This window comes from Lonchura striata, chromosome 12 (assembly GCF_046129695.1).
Source record: "Lonchura striata isolate bLonStr1 chromosome 12, bLonStr1.mat, whole genome shotgun sequence".
Lineage (NCBI taxonomy): Eukaryota > Metazoa > Chordata > Aves > Passeriformes > Estrildidae > Lonchura > Lonchura striata.
This window is the reverse complement of record NC_134614.1, coordinates 13,200,827-13,218,742: the sequence shown is the minus strand read 5'-3', so window position 1 is coordinate 13,218,742 and position 17,916 is coordinate 13,200,827. Positions and strand designations below refer to the sequence as shown.

Here is a 17,916-nt window from a genome sequence, read left to right as displayed (position 1 = left end):
GTATATAATCTTGTATAGCTGGTGTCTTGTGTTGTGATGCATCAGTACAAGGAAATATAAAACCCCAAATTTTACATTATTTTCTGTGATTTTTTTAAACTAGGTAATGTATTAGAGAAGGAGGATAAAATAATTCAATTGCAAAGCATGAGTCTTCTTCCTCCTTTGTCCAGGCCACCAGATGGAACATAAGTAGGTTGCACAACCATCCTGCTCAGCTCATTCTGGGGATGCTTTGAGTATAATTTAATATTTCTCTAGCCAGCTAACCAGAAAAAATATCACTAACAGTGTGAACTCTTATTCCCCAGGTTTAACCAACTCATTTTACCAACGTTTCTTTTGCCCCCTGGTTTGAGGTCTTCTGTTTGGCACAGACGTCATGCGATACCCGAGGTGGGAGCTGGAGACTTGAGAGCTGTTTTCCTAGACTAAATGTTTGAGGTTACAGGACGTAGCCTAGTTTCACATAAGCTTTCAAATTTCAGTGGGACATGCTGAATCCTGAAACTGTCAAATAGTGTATTATTTTTGGAGTGAGAGAGAGTATGTGTGTGTGTGTGAATGACCTTTACATTTTTACCCTATCCCAAAAGCCTGACTTCCTGCCCTTTCTCCCACGAGTCCATAAACTTTAGTATTAAAGTGAACATGTTTTAAGGAAGAAATTCCATATAGGAGAGAACAACTGGGATGGAAAATGGTTTATTTAGGGGAAAACAATAGCTAAATGCTACAAATTTTGGGAGGGATATAGAAAAATCTGGAGAAATAGGGATTCTCTCATTTTGCTGGGTTCCCCTCTCCCTCTTAGTAACACCAAGACCTTCATGTAGGGGTAGGGAGTGGTTGGGGATAGTGGTCATGTCTTGTTTTGTTCCCTGCAAAAGAAGCTGATATTTTTCTACTCTTCAAAGGAATAGGAGTGATCTGTCCTACTGAATGCCAAACCTTAATTTCCAAATTTGTAATTAATTCAAAAACTTTGTAAGCTAACAGAATGGACCTTTCTAAATGCTGAATAAAAGTGCTTATATCTGTCTTTATCATATTTCTTCTTTGATATTGGTGATTGAAGTTATTCATTTCACAGGTACTATGTGCACTCTAATATTTCTTCAAGTGATATGTGGTAAAATCAGATCCACAGGCTTTAAAACCCTGGAGACAGAGGTATGACCTCAGTGGTAACAACAAAGGTGTAGGCACTGAGGTTTTTCCCTTCCCTTTACAGAAGAGCAACTACATTGCTATCTAGAAAGTTGCAAATTTTTTCTGGTCTAAAGGGATAAAATTAAACATTCTTTTCTTCTACTCCTTTTTGCAGGTCACTCAGAAGAAGAAGGGCCAATATTGTTACATGATGAGTGGAACATTTTCTTGTGGATTTTTATCTTCCTTCTTTAGCTATCCTTAACAGAAAGAATTACATTTTTTTCATCCCGTAAGTTCTATCCAGTATCCCTCTAAATTGTGGCTGAGCAAAATGCATCTCTTTTTTAAGCTGGCAGACCAAAATGGATCTCAGATGAGCCCTGCTGCAGCCTCTTACACTGTGGGTATTGAAATGGGATTTCCTTGACCTCATTGCCAGTTTTCTCAAGAGCTGTAGAAAGTTTTAGACCTTTCTACATTGTCAAGGCTTGTTGAAAAATAGCTGTTATTTTAGATGTTTTGGGAGGACTTCTAGATACTGCCTTTTCTGGTTAAGAATCAGACCTTTTCCCACCTCTTCCTTCTGAACGCATCTAATAATGTTAAAAGAAAAGAATTAAAGGGTAGGTTATATGATACAGGGATATCTGTGTGGATTCTAACTTTTTAGGGCCTTATGGGAATTGATGTAAACTTTCCCTTCCCTTTGCAAGTGCATATTGATGTAACATATTCAGCACAAGGAAGTGTAAATGAGCCTTATGATTTAACAGGAAACTTTATTCAAAGCCTGGGAACTTGGTCTGAAAAGCGACATTATGCTTAATTTGGCTCCCATGACAGAGATTCCATCAGGCTGAACTATTCTGTTCAAAAAGCTGATTAGTTAGGCTAGCTCAGTACTTCTTGTGAGTTCATGTCTTTCCTTCAGGGAGACACTTGTCTCTCAAATAGCACTGAGTGCTAGGAAGAATTGCAGGGTTTTTTCCTCTTTCCATTTGAGTCATTGATTCTGTCATCTTGACTTCCATGTGTTTGGGAAGGAGGAGTAATTTGCATCCAGCTTTAAACCAAACTCTTTTATATTGAAAGTGTTGGTATATTAAGCAAATTTTTTTATAGGGAAAAGCCTGGAGTTTGGAGTCAAAGCCTAAAAACACCAAATCCATGATGTTGACAGTAGCCTTAGGCAAGTCATTTTATACTTCTGGCTCATTCATTAGTTATTCAAATGTGAATGTTATTACTATGAGCAATATGTATTACTGCACAGAGTGAGCAGAAAAGCAACTGCACTCCTCTCAAAGGAACAAAAAAGCAGAATATAGAACAAGTCTAGTCTACTTTGACACCTGTGGGAAGTCCATGACACAGTCTTTGTTTCTTGGCTTGTAAAGAGTTGTAATCATTTGAAGAGGTACTTTGGGCTCCTTAGTCACTGTTGAAATGCCAAGCACACAAATTTAACAAATTAAGCATACAAGTTTAACAAATGTTAAGCTTTATCCTATAGAGCATTTATCTCCCTGGGTAATCAGTAAAGTGAAGTGACTTAAGTCAGTGAAGCAATCCTGCCCTTAGCCGCTGAAATTCCCTCAGGACTCTCCAATATTCACCTGCTTGTTGTCTGTTTTGGTGGTGGTTACCTAGAGATCTGTTCACCACTGATAATAATCTTGGATTCTTAATTCATTAAGGATATGATTTTTCAAGCAGCATTTAACCTAACTTAAATATCCCTTTACAAGAAAATAAATTATGCAAGTCTAGAATTTATTAAGTGTGAGGAGATCCAAATGTGACCTACTTTTTGCAATGTCCATGTGAGTTTGAAATCAAACCTGGTCACCACAGTTCTAGCAGCACCGGGGTTTGCTTGGGGGCAGAATGGAGGGGATGATGTGAGCGTGTTTCAGCACCCAAACAGTGTTTAATTATTGTGGCCGAGGTGTGAGCTCAGGGTAACTGCCCAGGACCGCTCCCTGCCAGCCCTCTCTCAGGCCCAGCTGTTATGTGTAGTAGATATAATTCGTGCCATTTCTAGTATGATATATGTGATATTGAATATTTGTTGGAGTATACACATTTGTACTAGGAGTCCCCCCACTCTCGCAGGTGAAACCTGGTGTATGTTGAAACCTGATTTACAAAAGGATGTAGCTTGGCCGGGAGATGGGCCATGTGTGGGACACTGAATTGTTTTTCCTCATCACCAAAAAAGAAAATCTTATTAACCTATGGACTCTGAATGGAAGAAAAGACTGACAGCCAAAATCTTGGCCTCAGGCGTAATTTTCCCTATAAAAACCGCTTGTGCCAGGATGGATGTGTGTGGGCATGGAGGAAAACCTCTGCTGAGGCTGACTCCTTGTTGCATACCCAGGACCAACCCCGGGCTCGGCACTGTTCTTTCCTTGCGGCTGGCTAGATAGAATTTGATTGCAAAATAAGTATTTTATTTTTTCATCTTAATTTGGCTGGACAGATTTTCATTTATAACACAGCTGACGGCCATAAGGGCATTCGTAACCTGCTGAAATTGCCCCTCCTCGCAGGGGGTGCCCGGCGGGGGCAGAGGGGCAGCTGGGGGTGCCCGGCGGGGGCAGAGGGGCGAGCTGGGGGTGCCCGGCGGGGGCAGAGGGGCGAGCTGGGGGTGCCCGGCGGGGGCAGAGGGGCAGCTGGGGGTGCCCGGCGGGGGCAGAGGGGCAGCTGGCGCTGTGCTGGTGCCCATCCCTGGCGGAGCGGCCAGCCGCGGCAGCCCCGAGCAGCTCGGCCCCCGCCCTGCCCGCGCACCGGCCGCGGCGGGCGGAACGGCGGCGGCGGGGCCCGCGTTGCCACAGGGGCGCTGTAGGGCCGGACCGGGCGGGTGCAGCGGCGCCATGGCCGCCCGCGTGCTGAACGTGAACGTGGGAGTGCTGGGCCACATCGACAGCGGGAAGACGGCGCTGGCGCGGGCGCTCAGCACCACCGGCTCCACCGCCGCCTTCGACCGGGCGCCGCAGAGCCGCGCGCGGGGCATCACGCTGGACCTGGGCTTCTCCTGCCTGCGCACCGCGCTGCCGCCGCAGCTGGGCCCGGGGCCCGGCGAGCTGCAGCTGACGCTGGTGGACTGCCCGGGGCACGCCTCCCTCATCCGCACCATCATCGGCGGTAAGGGGGGGGGCCGCCCCGGTGGCTGTCGTGCCTCCCGGGGTGCTCCAGACCCCGCTGGGGGCTGCCCGTGTCCGTGGTGGGAGCGGGGCCGCTGGCAGTCGGGGTCTCCGGCCGTGCCCAAAGCGAGGGACGGGGGATGTCAGGTTTTTCACGGACCTGTGACTTTGCTACGCTTGCTCGTAGTTGCTCTTTAAATAAAAAACCCTGTGCTCATAGGAAAGCACTTGGTACATGTGAGTTGTTGGAGTGCTGTTTGGAAGGTCAGGTGTGCTCAGGCTTCTTACACTTACTAGGAAAAAAGTTTCATTTATAGTGTATGGAGGCTTTATTAATGCCATCAAACGGCCCTATAAATTGCTGTTTTCTTGCCTGTTAAAGCAGTCAGAGTTTCGTAGTGTCTGTAGTTGAGAGCTGTGATGTAGTTGCTTGACATGCCCATGTCATCTTGGAGGACTAGGGAGTTGTAACATGATAATTTTAGGGTCAGGAATAATTTTGTGGATTCTGGTAACTTTTAGTCTTCATAGATTTTGTCAGAAGTTTAATTTGGTTTGCAATAGGACTCAAATTAGTTCACCTTGTTCTGTCTTCCCTTTCCATCTCTTTAGAAGTGTTAAGAGGTGGTCGGTGCTTGACTGAGGCTAGGATGGAGTCACAGCTGCAGGAGTTTAAAAGCAGGCACAGGTTGTTGCAGCTGCGGGGATCAGCCTGCAAGTTCAGTTCCTCTGCCGATATCTCTTTAATGACAACTTGGTGGTAGTTTTGTAGGACAATGTTTCTTGGCTAGACCGAGGTTCAGGCTGAGTTACATGTCGCGATGTGGGAATTTAACCCCCTTTTGAACAATTTTGCTATTTGTCAGTTGCGTTAGTGGTAGGGGTGTCGCATTGTTTGCACTTCTTGTGGGTAGGATAATAAATATTTACTTATTTGTCAGTGTCAGCAACAGTAAAACGCTCTGTTTCAGCAAAGTGTGCTCTGCAGCTGCAGGGGAGGAGTGGCCATGTGCTTCATTCCAGAAACCTGCCGTCTCGTAGTAATCTCTTGTACTTGACAATCCTTTATTATTCTTTAGTAATTGTAAGCACCTGATTATCTTCTGAAGAGCAAAGTTGACTTTGGCAGATGTTTCTTGGACGTACTGAAGAGTCCCTTGTAGTCAGCCATTCCTTTCTGCCAGAAGCAACTGATCTGAATGGTGTAAACTTTCTCATGAAAGGGACGTGGGAAAACTTAGAGAAAGAGCTTTAACCAGCTTTGGTTTTCAGTAACTTTAACACTTACTTGGGTTTTTTGATACACAGACTTCTCACTGCTTTCTGTTATTTTTATTAAGCTCTTCAAAGTATTTAGTCACAGCTGTCCACATCAGCTGAATAAATTATTCAGATTTGCTTATTGATAGGCTGTGCAGGGAGAAGGAATGCATGGATGAGATGAGGATAGTTTTCTTTCCAGCAAAAATCATTGTTTATGGATGGTAATTCAGGCACATAAGCACATCATACTTGTTTAGTTCCAGTTATACCAGGTTATGCATTTTACTGAAGTAAAACAGTTGATTAGTGTGACTGCAATTCTGTATGTTAAGAAAGGTTTGTAGAAAAAATGCAGTATTGTGTTAATAGTTTAAAGAATTAGGAACTTCAGTGTATCTTGGTAGTGCATGCTTTTTTGTATTTTCTTTTTTTTACTACCAGGTTTGAAAGGTGATACCTTGATGATAAAACCTGATCTGTGCCTGTGGGACTGTTTAGGTGCTTACAGGTTTGGTGAAACTCAAACTGAAGTGTAGCATGTCTTGTGTAACAAGATACATTCTTTGGTGTTCATGTGTGTTTCAATGATGCCAACTTTTTCATCACTTCAGGAATGGAAAATGAGTTCTCCTAGATAATGGTACTTGAAAAATTTAGGTTATTTTCATCTACTTCCTTGTTACTAAGCATTAAGGCTTCACCATTCCAAGCATTTTTCTGCAACCAAGAATGCCACTACCCTTTTCTTTTTGATGGAATCTGTGATTTTCCTGTTACTGGATGTTTCCTGTATGTATGGTTTTTCATAAAGACATAAGTGCAAAGTACTTTATCTTGTTTACTTTATCGTGTTTATTCTGCACCTCAGATTTCCCATACCTCTTTAAAATGTCGCTGTTCTGAATTCAAATTCTGGGGTAGCTACAGGTGGAAGAAGATCTGCAGAAAAACTAGAATGCCAGTGGGCAAGGGAGCTGGATGTAAGGATTTGGAAGCTGGAGTGACAGCAGAGATGAGAGGGCTGCTTCAGAACTCTGTTAGTCATGTGTATGCAGGGTTTGCAGGAGAAGCTACTGCTGTGAAAATGTTATTGCATCTTCTTGTTGTTTGCATTCTCTTTCTTCACGGAAGGTGGGATAAACTAGTTGGCTTCCCCTTGAGTGATCCCAGCTCATGGAAACACCGTGTGCTGTGGCAGGGTAGCACCAGCATTGTTCACTCAGGTCTCCCAGGAGGTGAGGAGCTCAAGGGTTTCCTTGTGAGGAGACACTTTCTGCCTCTTCTCTTCCAAAGTGCCATTTTCACCAGTGGTGTCCCAGGTTGTCACTCTTCTGTAACTGTCATCTTTTCTGTGCTCCCAGAGTGCTCTAAGAGTTAATTCCTTTGCTGTACAAAGCTGATAAATCTTCTCACAGGTTAAGCGTTACTATTTACCACTCTTTAACGTATTTCTTTTCGTAGCTAATTCCTGAAGTGGGTTTTTTCATGTCAGAATCTAGTACTGCATTTTTGTCATGCTGTGCCAGGTAGTGCTTGACCTTGTGAGTACTTCTCAGTCACTCACAAGATGCTTGTTCAGACACAATTCTTTAGGATTAAATGAATGCAGAATATTTGAGCAGTAACCAACAGGAATGAAAAATAGAAGTCGTATTTCATTCTGTGTGGCTACATTTTTCTTGCAAAGCTTGTCCTTGAAAACAAAACATATCAAATGTTAAATCAAAAGTGTTTTGTTTTGAGTGGGTTTTTTTTGGATTTTTTTTTTTTTACCTGCATGCTGGGAATGGGAAATGTTGCAGACAGTTTCACCCAAGATGTTTTGTTTAAGTTTTAGATGGAAGGTGATAGTCAAGGTTGGAATGGAATAAGTAATAGTCACTTGGTGTACTTCATCATGCCTTTCATTTGTATTCAAACCATACTGGTTTATATTCTAAGGCTCTTGTGAGTTTGTGGCAGGAAGGCATTAAGTTATTGTGGGTAGCATTAAGTAAGGAAGGCATTAAATTGTTGTGGGTAGCTGTATGGCTTGGACTGTGCTATGCATTTCTGTCTTACGCTTTCAAACAATAAAAACAGAACTCTATTTTAAAACACAATTTCAGACTTTTCCTGTGCTTTAGCAGGATTCTGTCTCAAGCAAGGCAAGAAAACCAATATTTAGAGCCATTTGTGTCTGTCTTGTGCCAAGCAGTAAGAAGCCTTACACTTTGAAGGGAATGAGTGCAAGATGCAGGACTGATATTTTTGTCACAACTGCATTCTTCTGTTGCTGTAGAGATTTAGGATGGTATTTTTGGTGGAATTTCACACTGAGATGGGGTAGTTTGTCACAGCACTATGCTGTTTTTAAGCTTCCGTTCTTTTGTTAATATTCGGCTCCTCATCTTCCACAAAGCTAATGTCATTGAAATAAAATAAGAGTTGCTTTTACATTTGTTTGTCACAGACCTGTGCACCAATAGGGTCTGAAATAGTTTCTCAAATGAGTTCAGCAGGAAGGGATGCCTGCAGAGAGGTTAGACAAGTTAATCTGCCAGACGAAATTCAATCCCCATATTTCATTTTAAGACCACTTTGCGTAGCAAAGTAGTTTAAGCAGTAGCAGATTTTTGCCTTGCTGATGGTTAATTTCATGCCCTACAAAGGGTCAGCACACTAATATAGGAGAACATGATTACCTCATCCCAACTTCCCCCACACAGGCGGCCAAGGGATACCGAGTGTTTGCTTTAGGTGAGCTGTTGTTGGCCGCCCTTTATCTGTTTGATTTCAAGATGGGTCCTCAAAACAACTACTAAATCAGAAAATTGTCTTTTTTTTTTTTCCTTCTATGAAGTTCAAAGGACTTATACCTTATACCATTTTAATTGGAAAGCTACTGCTTGACCCTGGTTGTTTAAACCTGGGCTGGGGAGAACTTTGACAAACTTGTAGTTTTGTAATCCTTATGCCTGTCTGAACCTTTGACCTTTTTACTTTATAACTAGAACTTCATTGTCACCATTTGTCCCTGCAGTTCCTTTCAAAGCAGACTGCCTTGCAAGTGTCTGTTTCCACTTTGCTGCTGTGTTCAGCTAAGGAAGGGTATTAATTCATACCTGATACATTGGAGGGGCCAAGACTTTTGAACTTGCACTAGAGCTTGGAGAGGGGGAAATGAGCATAGGAAAGCATGTCTTGCTGATGCAAATGAGTACAATGAAAACAGGCTTGGGAGATCAAGGGAAATGTGGTCTTGCTACCAGCATTCAAATTCAGTCAAATGCAGATTATTTGTAAGATTAACATATCACAAAAAAAACCCACCTTTTATCACAGATTAGCTGTTTTGCTCAGTTTGTTATAAGCTCTTAAGAGGATTTGTAAACTCGGGGTTACCTTTGCATTATTGCAATGAAAACACGCTTCTGTTGGTGTGAGCTTTTGTTTGTTGAGATATTTGTGAAGATGTGACAGTTCTGGTTTTTTTTTTTGTTTTTTTTTTCTATTCTAGGTGAGTGAGCAAGTAGAGTTTTATAGCTGTAGGTGTATATGTGGATGACTTGCTGTTGAGTACAGATGTTGAATGAGGGGAAACCTCTGGAGGGAAAGAGTGCCTTGTATTTAGTGGATATCATTTGATTCAGAGAGGAGTCACCAGAGAGCCTTGGGATCTTTGGCTGCCAGCTGGAAGTGAGAGTAACATAATGAACCCTGTTCTGGTGGGGAAAAAAAATAAAATTAACATGCAACTCTTGTGTAGTGTAATTCCTATCATCAAATCTTGATTTTGTGCTTGATGTTATGGAAGTACTTGTTAAGGGACTTCAGCTAGCACTAGTGGGAGTGTTTTCTAAAATCTATTAGAGTCTTTGCATTTGTGGTGCTTATGAATTGCTGACACTGCTTTGTATTAAAATTTCAAATAAACTTTATTTCTGTAAAGGAAATTGAAGTGTCTTTTTTTTTTCTTAGTCACTATAACTTGGCTGGTGCCAGATACTTGTCTGACAACACGAAGGAGTATTTTTATTGACATTTTAAAATGAAAGCCACCTTTTATTTTTCTTTTTTTACATTAAGGAGCTATTAATGAAGAAAGGCAACCAGTATAAAAACTTTGTTGCCTGGTCTCCACAACCCTCGAAATGGACATTGAAATGGAACTTTGTCTCCTGGATGTTGCAGTGCACAAGAGGGCAGTGTTTGCTTACATTGTAGGATTTTAGGGATAAGTACTCGGGGTAACAGGTCAGCCTGGGGGGAGTGACCTCACTGTGAATCGAAACAGAATTAAGTAGACGATTTGGAACACAACTCTGGGTTAATTTTCTCATCCTTAAAGAAAATATCCTCTGTGTTTTAAAGAAGGTTAGTCTTATTTAATCTATGATGTGGGTTGTGCTTTTTATACCTTAAGCAATAAAAATGTGTGGGGTGTTGTCTTACACATGACATGAGACACAGGTAACAGGTGAGAAAAAGCAACTGGTTTGATGTGGGAACCATGGAATTTAGTGTGCACAAGCCTTTTATTTCCTCCCTCATTTCCCCATGTCTTTTATTGACTGGGTAAAAGGTAGCTAGTTGTACTAAATCTGTTCTGAACTGCTACTGTGTGAAATAGGATTTGTGTGATATTGGGTAGAATGAAACTTGGGGGGGTTTATCAGGGTTCTTTAAAATAGGGTCTTGTGGAGTTTTTGTCTGTCTATATTGTAACTGTAATAGTTCTAACTTTCTATGTATTGCATTGCATCTTGTTTTTGTGGGACTGCTGCTGTTCTGTTCTTTGCCCTTTTCTGCAATTTTGACTTGAAGTTGATTTCACTGTAAAAGTTACACATTCAACAACTTCCTAAACTTACACAACAACTCTTAGGCAATATTAGAGATTAAAGCAGGAGAACTGCTCTGTTGATTTCTGTCAAGCAGTTTACAAGGGGCAAGAGACCCATTGTCTCCTGATATCAAAAGTTATAGTGAATAATCACATTCTCTTCTGCTTCTTCTTAGAATACTGTCAGAAAGGTACTGGTCTCTGTGTGTGGTTTAAAAAATAAAAATAATTTTGCATTTCTTGTTTGGAAGATGTGATTTATAATGGAATTCTCAATCTAAAGTGTACATTTTAACTAAGAGTGGTCTTATTGAAACTTGTTTGGGAAATTGTCCCTTGCTAATATATGACAAATTTTCTACAAAGCTTCTGAGTGTTTGCTTGGATACAAGAAAACTGTGCTATTTGATACAAAACCATGACAGTTTTTCAGGAAAGCTTAATCACCAAGCACTGTAATTATGCTTTTCAAGTCTGCTTAATAATTTTTCCTATTGGTTTAAAACCAGAATGTCTTTATTCCAGCATACTGTGTGCAAGTATTCATCAAATAACCACTTTTCACTTTTGCTTCATGTTTATTCTTGCTTTAAATTATTTGCAAGCAGTTTGGAAGAGCAGGGAAGCTTTGTTAATTTTTAGATGCTTTAAAAAATTAGCTAATGTAGTAAAGTATCATAAGTAACTGCAGAAAATCTAGAACAACTTACTGTAAAATATGGAGCATATTTATAGTTAAAATTACCCTTGTCAGAGTAAATTTAAAGCACATTTTTCAAAGTAGCCTTTTTACTGAGGATGCATATGCTTGCTTGCTAAATAGTACAATTGAGCAACTCAGTGATCTGCTAATTGACAAACCAGCCTTATAAGAGTCTACTGTATTGGGTCTGCATCTTGATTTAGAAGTTGTCTTCAATTAGTAGATGCTAGATATAAGCGGAATAATATGTTGCTTGTGTATAAACCCATCTTTAAAGCTGGTTAGCTGGATGGAGCCATGAACTGAATTTCCTTAATATATTGGTTTTTGGGGGGGTTTTGTACTTAAAATAATACATGTTTTTGCATGGCTGTTTTAAAGTACTATCTATAAAAAACCCCAAAAAAAGAAAATGTGGATGGAAGAATTGAGGTTATAATTTTAAAGTAGACATGCAACAAATCTCACTTAGTGAGCAAACCAAACCTGTACGCTGTCATTGCTACGGTCTGTTAAGTGTAATAAGGAGCTGTTTTTCCTTGTGGCAGTGAGTTGTTTCTGTCTGGGAGCCCTAAGGTTGGCCTGGCAAGCTGAAGGGCGAGGACAGCTGTTTTGCAGTGGTAATTTCCAGCTGGATTCTTGAGCATGTTGTGTTCTGTGGGTCACAGCTCATCATGGGGTAAAACTGAGTTTAAATTACCCTTGTGAGCTTCAGCAAAGAGACTCAAGCAGCTCTCACAGTAGCTGGGATTGCAGAGATACTGTACCTTCTGTGAGAAAATATTCCTTGTGCTATCTGTGAAATTCAGATTAGGTACCTGTTCTGAAGTGCTTCCTTTAAACTGTTTGCTTCTAGGAAGTGTTGCAGGCTAAGTAAATACCATTAATTCTTATTTCCTATCTCCTTATCAATTATTTTACCAAAATGTTCTTGTGCAGTTTATCTGGTCTCTTTAAGTGAACATGAAATGATTTGTGTTGGCTTCCAAACTGAATGACAATCTCAGTTTCAAGATTAGGCTGATTAGTCCTACGTTAGATTATCATTATCAGTATTACCAACACTAGGGTTAGTTGGGACCAGACAAACAATAATAAATATATATTTATGTTTAATGCAACAGCAGAAGGAATTGATAGTAGAAGAGGAAATGGAATAGACAGCATAGCTTAAATAAAAATGAAGAAGTTGTATTCAGGAGTTTCATGGAGGTAAAGAATGATAAGGGGGAATAAACACTGAGATTTGAATTTTGAGATTTATATTGATCTGGGTAAAAATCCAGGCTCCTTCACCTCAGGCTCTAGAGAAGAGAGGATTCATTTGGGCTTATGGTTTTGTTGAGAAATTCCTTTCTTGCTTCATGTTATAGAAGGGATGATGATGACTCTTTTGTCCACTGCAAATCTGGTTTTTTCTGCAGTACTGGAAGAATGAATTTATTACTTTTGCCTGTAGCACTTTCTTGTCTTTTGAACTTGTTTTCCTTTGTTTTCTGTCTTATTTGGAACGCAACATATGATTGGCATATGAGAATAAGCTGGTATTCTTGGATCACAGGAGCCCTTTTTAGTTGTTCAACTTTGCCTAAATTTTTTTTTTGGCCAAGTTTTACCTGTCTTGTTTTTAGTCAATGCACTGTAGAGCAGCTGAACATAATTTAGATATAATTTTCCTGTATATGCAAAATTTGAAATGGTCTTGAAGGACCTGTTGGGTAAAAAATGCTGTAGAAGTGTTTCGAGAGTTGTTGATAGAACTATCCTATCATATTAATAAGGCTAGGCATAGGAAATGCATTTTTTTTTTTGTCATAGATGTTTATTTATGCTTAAATTTACTTCTCTTATATTAAAAACTAGCCTTTCAGCAGTATTGCTTTGGGGAAGAAAGTTTTCCAAAGTATGCAAAAACTGCATTTCAGAGAGAAAAACAAAATTGTAGCTTTCTTTTTTAGGATCAAGAAGAGGGGGAGGGGAAAATGGTTTCCTTGTATTTGACTGCTGTTGGATGGGAGACAAAGCTCAGTCTCTCTTGCTGACTAATGTCATCATCAAGGCATTTTTTTCTCCCACAGAGCAGTTTTGTCTCCATTGAGACCCCCACAGCCATTGGCAAGACCATGGCCTGAGATTAAATCTCACGCTTGGGTGAAATTCTAATGACTGTAATTGTTTCCTCTTTTTAAGTCTGTGGTCCCTTCATCAAAGAGTGGTGTGGAAATGATGCATTTATGTTGTAAAGAGAGAGGTCCTGATTACCTGAACCTGTGGTTGACTTGGGGGGATTCTGTGTGGCATCCTGGCAGTGGTGATCCACGCTGACATCCCAGTGTGTGAAATGGTTTTAAAGAGTGGCTGAGAGTGCAAAGGGCTGGCGTGGCACAGCTCGGTCCTCGCTGGCTCTGGGCTGTCCCTGGCAGGTGAGCATGGCAGCAGCAGCTCTGGTGTGTTGGTCACCTGCTGGCACAGGAGGGAAGCAGCAGAACCTGTGTGCTGAGGGATTTTCTGTCAATGATCCCCTGCAAATGAGTCCAAACCTCACCAGCAAGTGTTCATATTAACCCTCGCAGTGCTTACTGGAGGTGTTCAGCAGCACCCTGTGGTGGGGCTGGTTGTGGAGGAACCCAATGTAAGTGTGTGTGTGGATGTGCCAAGAATTGCAGATAACTTTGTAGACATAGATTGCCCCATCCTGTAAAAATTGGAATGTACGTGTGCAGCAGTGTTGATGTGTGATGGAAATATTCATGTAAGTATTTTGTGTTCTTTGGCTTTAGGGTGCAGTTATATATGTACACAATTTTGGGACTGTACTGCCCCCTAACTCTGAAGATTGATGAAAAAAAAAGAGATGTGTGTTAAATAGGAAACATTTTGAGCTTGTACTCTAATTCAGGAGGTATCCTTTAAAAGTATCAAAAGAACTGACCAAGACACTTTTCATCCGAGAATAAGGAAAATGGTTCAAATAGTACCTAATTTTAGGTGTCTAATGTTGCATTTAAAGACTAAAGAAATCCCAAAACATCATCATTCTTAAAAGCATTCAGCATTAGAATATTTCCTTGATCTCTGAAATGATGAGTATTCAGTTTGGAGTATTAAAAAGTTCATCAACAAAAAGCCACCAAGTGTCGGCAGTACTGTTTGGGCATTTGACAGTGGCCCCTGTCTGGCTATATTATGGCTTCAAATCATATGATAATATGCCTAATTTTAAAAATTCCTTAAAGCCTGAAAAGCAAGCTTTTACACTGAAATTACATCTGTTTGTTTATATATATATATATATAAATAAAGGACATAATAAAACCATTGAAATAATAATTAATATTTATTCTTGTGTATGGCTAAAAATTGAAAAGTCACAGGTCAGGCACCCCTGATAAGTGTTTTTAAGGAATTAATTTTGTTATTTGGGTTTGCTTGCTATTTGATAAGTTTACACCCTGTGGGAGGGACCATCATGAGTGTTTTCTTCTCTGAGTGGATATTTCACCTAACAGCTGAGAGTCTCCCATTATTTCAAGTGTTGTGATAAAGTTGTGGTGCCATGCTGCTACACTCTCCATTTACTCTCTCTGGTGTGTATTGCCATATCCAGCAGTGGTGGCTTTTCCTGTCTAAAACTGCTGTTGAACTGGAGTCTGTTGTGGGAAGAGACTGTCTGTGGTGCTGCATAGTGCTTTTAGGGGCAATACAAAAAAAAAAAGTTTAATTGGCTAAACTGAACTGTACCAAATTGAAGCAAAATTCTATTTAAAAAAAAACCCAAAATAAGTAACTGAAAATTCAGTCTTTACACAAAGTTTGTTTGAGGTATTTTCATTACTGAACTTTGTTCACTAACAAATTATGTGGAGGCAAGTGTTTGGGAGTTCTTTCATTGTATGTCGCTGAATGTGCTTTTTAATTCATTTTTAACTTTATATACAGTATAATATAATTTATTATTCTACTAATATTCAGCACTGCTTAATGTGGTTGAATGGTTTTTTTTAGTTGTAATTTAAAGCCAAACAAATCAAAGTGAAGATTAATTTAGCTGTCTGTTTCTTTACTTACCCTGCACCAAGAAACCAGTGAGTACTAAACTTACTATGGAAAAGAATGCTGGTTTTTTAAGACTTGCTGTCAAATTGATGCAGTTATTGCTGTTATTGATGAAAGTTATTTTGGTAACTGTACTTGTTTCTTTTTCCTTTTCATTGTAAAGATACTTATTTTTGTCTGATTAAGAAAATGATGTAGTGTAGCTAGGAAGAGAATAAATCACATAGAAAGTGATGTCAGGTTTATGGTATTTCTTGTTATGTTCCTGCATATAATTGAGTCAATCCTAGGTAAAACCAGAAATTACTAATGTAAAGTTTAAATTATTTGACAGTATCCTTTCAAGGCTTGTGTACTGTTTTAAATTTTTTTGCAGTAACTTATGAGCTCTTGTAAAAACAGTTGGGACAAAATAAATACAAGAATGTTTGAGGTAAAGCTGTCTAATATTTATTTTAGTAGCATATGATTGTTAGCTCTCCAAAAGAAAGGGAAACTATTTTGTAGCATGTCAAGTGCACTGTATTAACTGTTATTACTGGATGCTGAAAATTTTCGAGATGACATGATGAAATAATCAAAAATACACTCATTTTGGGGATGTTGTTCTATTTAGAAGCTTTATGTTAAAGAGCTGTAATTTTGTCCCAGTTCCTCTTTAAGCACTGTTTGTTCAGAAATAGAATAAATAAGTTTTGTGAATCAAAAATCTGTTTCTGCTAAGGGGAAGCTCAAGTTGGAGTTTTTGTTCTCTAACAGTAACAAATTAATTTCTGGGTCAGAGGCATTGTAGAGTACAGATGCAGTAGAAGCAGCCAAGGTGAGCTCAGCTGCAAGAAGCTGTTTATGAGAACTTTTATCACAAGAGTAGAGTTGTATGGTTAAGTTGTGATGGAAATATGGAATGCTTGGGCATAGTCTATAGGTGGAAAATGTGATTTTTGTAATAGCTCAGCAAAATATCAAGCCAGTTTTTAGAAATTAAATACATTTTGGCATATATATTTTTCTGCTAAGTGGTAATGATCATTCTAAAATACTTTAAATACATGAGTTGTAATCTGTCTTTCTATTTCTGTTACCTCTGAGCACCCAAAAAATTGAGTTTTAATCACCAAGGCTGTGTTCTTTCTTGGTGATTTCAATATTTCATTAAGAAGTAATTAGAATTCTTCAATTATGCATTCATTTACCTTAGTGATGCATTTACAGTTAGAGATAGTGTTGGTTTATTGAATTTGGCTGATGCTGAGCAGTTTCAGCAGATTTTTTTCTTGCCATATAAGAACTGAAAGAAAGCAGTACAGGCATTTACAGCCTTGGCATAATTTTAAATTATAATCTTACCTGATTTTTATGGAGGAGGAAAGAAAAAAGAAAAAAATGAGGCATGATTGTTTTGTGGTTTTTGTTTTGGTTTTTGTTGCTGTTGTTTTGGTTTGTTCCACAGCTTTGGACTTTTACAATTCCTTTCTGAAGTCCATCTCCATAGGATTTGTCTGCAGAACATCAGTGGTTCATGGTGTGCCTCTTTTAGCTACAGGGGAATAAGCTCTGTAGTCGGCTGGTGTGGAAGCTTGTATTTAGAATAGATTTTTCTCTATGTTCATAAGCTGGCAGTTCCAGAAATAAAAAGATCTTAGTGGTGTCAAGAAAGAAGGAAAAGAAGAACAATATGAAATGGGATTAAAAACCAATTTCTTTATGTTTAGATGGTGTCCTTGCCTGTATGAATAAGAGGGAGAAGAAAAGGATCTTGATACTTTCAAAAACTGCCTTTTGTTTTGTATCATAACCAGGGTTAAATTGAAGTGGGCACTGTTGGACTGAGAGTTACAGTAGGTTTGTGGCAGGAGTTGGGTTGCTGATAACCCAGATTGCTTCACTTCTGTTTGTTTTATGTTTTCTGTTTCCATGTTTTAAAGTCTGATGGCTTTGCTTTCAGATTTACCAGTATCCAAGCCTGAGTTCCAGTTTATTCACACAGCTGCAGGGAGATAGGCTTCTCTGCCTGCCCAGAGCTGCTGCAGAGGGAAGAGATTGATGCTGCTCTCTTGGGACTGAAAACTTCAAAGCTTTCATTTTGCTGGTAAAGCTCTTCCTAAAACTTGTGTACTTTGAGATGTTGTGATTCAATTTTCCATGGACCAACAGAATCTAGGTTGTGGAGAGAGGCAAATCTTCTCATTGTACATTGAATTCTTGTTTTTCTAAGTAACAGAAAACATTAGGTGTGTTTAAAACATGGTGACTACAGATGAGAAAACGGTTATAAAAACTTTTTTCCTGAATGCTTGTGGTGTTTCAGGTCTCTCTCTAGTCCCAAGGAATGGCTTGCTTTTAACAGGACTCTAGAAGTACAAAGCATATAAACAGATGCTATTATTACTTCATAAAAAATTAAATATCCATTTCTATGATTATTTGATTTTTTCTTCTATGTACACTAGTCATTAGATAATTTCATTTTATGTACCTACATACCTTTTTTTCCTCTTTATATGCTTCATTTCAATGTTATATTTTTACAAAATGGCAAGATAATTTTTTCCTCAAAAGCAAATTAACTATGACATTTTAAACATAATTAATCAAAATAATTTATTGGAAGTACTTTAAGGAAATCCTCTAACCAAATTTAATTTAAGTCTACAGTAAATTGTCAGTAAGAATATGCTTAATAAAGTTCCATTGTATTTCTCTTCCGTTATTATTATATGCTTCTCCAACAGCAGTTGTCTCCATCATTTGATGCGAAGGCCGAA

At 39.3% G+C, this 17,916-nt stretch overlaps 1 protein-coding gene across 3 annotated transcripts in view; it reads left to right on the top strand.

Moving 5' to 3' along the window:
- The first annotated feature begins 4,013 nt into the window (after positions 1-4,013).
- EEFSEC (eukaryotic elongation factor, selenocysteine-tRNA specific) overlaps positions 4,014-17,916 on the top strand; it is a 124,000-nt gene continuing 110,097 nt past the window's right edge. For 2 of the 3 annotated variants that reach the window (XM_021532220.2, XM_021532207.2), the window contains exon 1: positions 17,096-17,240. Coding sequence is in view for 1 of the 3 variants with exons in the window: in XM_021532192.2 (XP_021387867.1) it covers positions 4,035-4,305 (271 nt within the window). In the remaining 2 variants the exon portion in view is untranslated. Of the gene's footprint in view, positions 4,306-17,095; positions 17,241-17,916 lie in introns of those variants that run through there. The other variant, XM_021532192.2, reaches the window with a different exon arrangement.